Source organism: Aplysia californica, unplaced genomic scaffold (assembly GCF_000002075.1).
Source record: "Aplysia californica isolate F4 #8 unplaced genomic scaffold, AplCal3.0 scaffold01035, whole genome shotgun sequence".
Taxonomy (NCBI): domain Eukaryota; kingdom Metazoa; phylum Mollusca; class Gastropoda; order Aplysiida; family Aplysiidae; genus Aplysia; species Aplysia californica.
The window spans coordinates 149,160-153,755 of record NW_004798305.1 but is presented as its reverse complement, the minus strand read 5'-3'; the positions used below and the strand labels follow the sequence as shown (position 1 = coordinate 153,755).

Genomic DNA, 4,596 nt, shown 5'->3' with positions numbered 1-4,596 from the left:
AATTTACTCGTTAATCCGATCCGTACGCTTTGCATAGCAGTCTGTCAAAATGATTTTTTGAGAAATACTGAAAGTTTCAAAGAGATCTTCGAACTAGAAGTATTCTAAAATGTGAAGAATACAACCCTGGGGGTACAAAATGACCCCAGGGTGTACGGATAGGGTGAAAAAAACATTTGTTCTTCACTTGCTACCCTCTTACTCTTCCAACAGATTTACTTTGAAAATCTTACACCTCATGTGATGACCATGTGTTTTTCTAAACCTACGGTACCCTACAAAACTAGCAGGATATACAGCGAACCAGTAAGTTAGGAACAGACCTCTGTATCGGGGAGGTTGATGTTGAAGCAACAAACAGTATGAGAATCCCCCGGTGGACATAATGACAGTCCTGTTATAAGACCTCTATATCATGTGTCATGACGCTGTGGAATGAGGCGCTTGTCAATTCTCGGGCATACGGAGTTATTGGTGGTATCTTACAGCTTGTTTGTTTGTTTTGTTTGTAATGGAAAAAATACTCTTCTATTTTAAATAAAAGTCAAGATGTTTGCGATTGAAGCAGGTGGGGGTTGCCTGATGTCAGAGGTAGAATTAGCGAGACTATAGCTGCCACAGTTTGCGACTTCCAAACCTCTAATGTCCTTGAAAACTGCAAATTAAAATTTTTTTTCCTTTGATCAATGTTTTTCAGTAAAATCCACACTGAAGAACTATCTTTTTGAGTTGACCTAAAACATGCTGAGAAAAAAAAATTCAAAGAAATTATCCGACAGATGGAAAAAACATTTGTTTGTTCAATTTCATTATTTTGACAAGCGTCTGATTTCACCACAATGCCACACATATAAATACCCTGCTAAACTCATAGCCTTTTAGACTGGTTATATATATACCCTGCTAAACTTATTCCCTTTTAGACTGGTTATATATATATATATAGGCCTACCTTGCTAAACTCAAAGCCTTTTTCTAAACTCTAAATTATGTTATAAATGCCCTGATATACTCCTATGTAAATAACCTGCTGTACTCGTATACAAATATCCTGTTATACTCCTTTATAAACCCTGCTCCAAGTCTAAGACACATGTATAAATACCCAGCTACACTCATATTATACTTACTCTACTATAAGACTCAAATGTAAATGCCCTGATGAACACATATAACCTGCTAGACTCTTTATAGTTTATAGGTTATAAATTGGGAGTTAGGTCTATACTGTTCTTGACAACAATGGAACTGGGGGACAACATGGATCAAGTCAAACAATAGGGCATTGATTTATTATTTTTTTCCAGGCAAAAACGAAAAACTATGACTATTGCAAGCCATTCTCCCCATGCATTATAACTCGTCTTGTCGTTCAGTGTTGTAAAAATGGGAGATAACTACAGGGCGCAACGAACAGCTTGAATTACTAGAGTTATGTCCCTCGTCTCCGGCAGCCTTCGTAACCTTCCGCCAGAAGTGCTTCCGGTTTGTTGCTACGCTACATTGTTTAGTAATGGCCGCTCGTCCACCGAAATGGATTGCGTGACTGGACTAAGCGCCCCGTGAATATTTGATGCTTGCTTCCCGAAGACTGGTCTCTTATTGATGAGAAGGTCTTTCCGAGAGAATCCGGTAAGTATTGGATTAATTATTGCTGCAAGAACAGTCGCGAAAGCGTGGAATATTTATAATGTGTTAATTTCCTACTTCGGGGTCCAACCGAGAGGACGAGCTATCATTACTTACTTTGTTTGTCTTCTTCTGTAGATTTGTCCGGACTTTTTCCCACTGACGTTTCTTCTACATTATGTCCCAACAGTAGTTGACCTTCACACAGTCCCGTTTACACCACTCTGGCTCTTTACAGACATAGGAGATTCACACAGTCCCGTTTACACCACTCTGGCTCTTTACAGAAATAGGAGAATCTTACATTTATATCTAGATCTAACTGAAGTTTTTAGACATCCAAGGAGGTCCAAGGGATTAATAACATTGTGGAACCATGGTTTTAAATGTAGGTTAACCAGCCTTACTATGAGTCGGATTTGAGGTTGCAACAACAGTCATCTAAGTCTGATTTTACTTTGTTATGTTTGTATCTTCACTTGCACTAAGCTTCCTATGAGAATTTTAAGACTAAGAGACCTTCATGTTTACTGAATTCACACAATCACAGCGCCGGTGTAAGAAGAATAGAATTCTAGTTGAAGTTGTCAGCGACCTGTGCACAGAAGAAAAAACAGCTTACTGTTGTGGTTGAACATTTGATCTCCTTGTTATGGTGTTGTTGCAGGACATCTGTTGGCTTTCTTTAACTACTCATGAACGCTTTCTTCAGTAGAGCTGTCTTTGGAATCTCAGTAGATGGGAAGCTAGACCTAGGCTTACATTGAACTTGAATGTTTTTGACACAGTTTCTTTATATAATACATAACTAATCCAGGTTTTAGAAAATGTTGGTGAAGGAAAGAGTTGGACAGTAACAAATGTACCAGAGAAGCACAATAAATATAGCCTAGCACCACAAATGTAACAGTAAAACACAAATCTACTGGCAAAACACAACAACAGCAAATGCAACTTTAAATACACAACAAAACACAACAAATATACCAGAAAAACACAACAAATTTACCAGCAAAACATAAGCACAGCAATACAAGTTTAAATACACAGCAAAACACAACAAATATAGGCCTACTAGTATAACACTACAAATGTACCAGCAAAACACAACAAATATAGTAGCCTAACGCAACAAATGTACCGTACCAGCACATTTTCCTCCTTCACTAAGAGACCATTGATTGCACATGCACAGAGAATCGTTACTCGCTTAGTTTTAGCTTGCTTATTGTGCCTACATCAGTACGACGTGTACATTTTATGAGACCAATCAGAAGCCTTTTTTCACACCAACACGTGCGTTGTTGACACATGCAAATGTCTTGGGTGGGAAAAGTCAGCAGAGAGACAGATGCGTTGTGAGTCACATTCACCCCCTCCCCTCGGCTACTGAACAATGAAAGGCTAGTCTAGACATCTAGATCTACGTGATGAAGTGCCTACCGGTCTGTGGAACCAAACGTTGTCATATGCTAGACCCTACGTATGTTGTAGCGCAACTTAATGAATTGTGTGCTGGTGTGTTGAACCAAACGTTGTCGTATGTTAGGCCCTACATTGTAACGCAACTTGTTGCTCACATTGCTATAGCGAAAACTCGGATTCTACGAAATTGAAGGTCAGGCTTGGTGACTTTTAAAAATCTTAGTTTCACTGTTTTTTAGGGTTTTTTTGTGGGGGGTAAGATACTATAAAATTTTCTGAAAATAATGAGCTGAAGAAAAAGTCTTGGTCAAATCGAAGGATGTGTGTTGGACAGTGAGCTGTGTGTGTCTGTGTTGCTTGTACGCTGCTAACAACAATTAAAAGAACAACAATTTTGAAAAAAATGATACTAGCCCTAATAGAAATGATAATATTGACAATAAGAAGAATAACCAGAATATCATGTGTGAGATTATGTATAATCTTGAATGCTCGTTAACAAATCTAAAACTTATTTCTCATCCTTTCCGTAGATCTAAATCAGTGTTTGGCCTGGCAACATATTGCCATGGCGACCAACCAGCCCGACATAATGGACGTGGAGGCGGAGAGGAACCAGCAGGTGGCCATGGATGCCAACAGCCGGGCGGAGAGGCTGCGGGCCCGACTCTACTCCTACGCCCCCAAGATGGCCCCGCCCCCGACCAATGCCCTGCAGTTCCGCGGGGTCACCAAGGCCCAGGCTCGCAGGATGCTGTCGCCGTTTGGGCCCACTGTGGAACCGCTGGTGAGTGTGTCCTGGTCGCAGGATGATTGAGAGGTTCATTCATTGCCTTTCTCACCCTGCACCAGGGTATAGGCCACGGACAGACACTTTCTCACCCTGCACCAGGGTATAGGCCACGGACAAACACTTTCTCACCCTGCACCAGGGTATAGGCCACGGACAAACACTTTCTCACCCTGCACCAGGGTATAGGCCACGGACAAACACCTTCCACCTTTCTCTATCTTGAGCTAGCCTCTTGATGTTTTTCCATGTCTTCCCACTTTTCTTTGAGAGAAGGGGGAAGAAAAGAAAGAGATGAGACAGAGCAAAAAAAGAAAAGAAGAAAGAAATGTAAAAGAGAAATAAGATAGAAACCTTTGAAAGTGAAGTGAAAAAAGAAAGAAAGAAATGCAGTGTAGAAAATGAAAGAAAAGCGAAAGATAAAAAGAATAATAAGGGAAAGAGAAAACAGAAAGAATTAGAACAATTAAAAATAATAAAAGATAAGCAAAAGAGAAGGAAAACGTGAAATGGTCAAGAGAAAGGAAAGCGAGAGGAAAAATGTGCAAAAGAAAAATAGATGGAAAAGCAAAGGGATAAATAAAAAATAGAAAAGCTTATAAGACAAAAGAAAAATAGATGGAAAAGCAAAGGGATAAATAAAAAATAGAAAAGCTTATAAGACAAAAGAAAAACTAATGCAACAAAGAACAGGGAAAAGAAGCTAAAGAGAAAAAGACAGAATTGTTACAGCACATAGAAAAAAATTACTA

The 4,596-nt window shown here is 39.4% G+C and overlaps 1 protein-coding gene across 1 annotated transcript in view; it reads left to right on the top strand.

The window, feature by feature from the left end:
• Window positions 1–1,426: 1,426 nt before the first annotated feature.
• Window positions 1,427–4,596, top strand: part of LOC101859055 (dynein heavy chain 6, axonemal) — a gene marked incomplete at its 3' end in the record, with an annotated part of 12,261 nt that continues 9,091 nt past the window's right edge. The window contains 2 exon segments of the mRNA XM_005111271.3: window positions 1,427–1,632; window positions 3,588–3,841. Coding sequence (XP_005111328.3) covers window positions 3,623–3,841 — 219 coding nt within the window.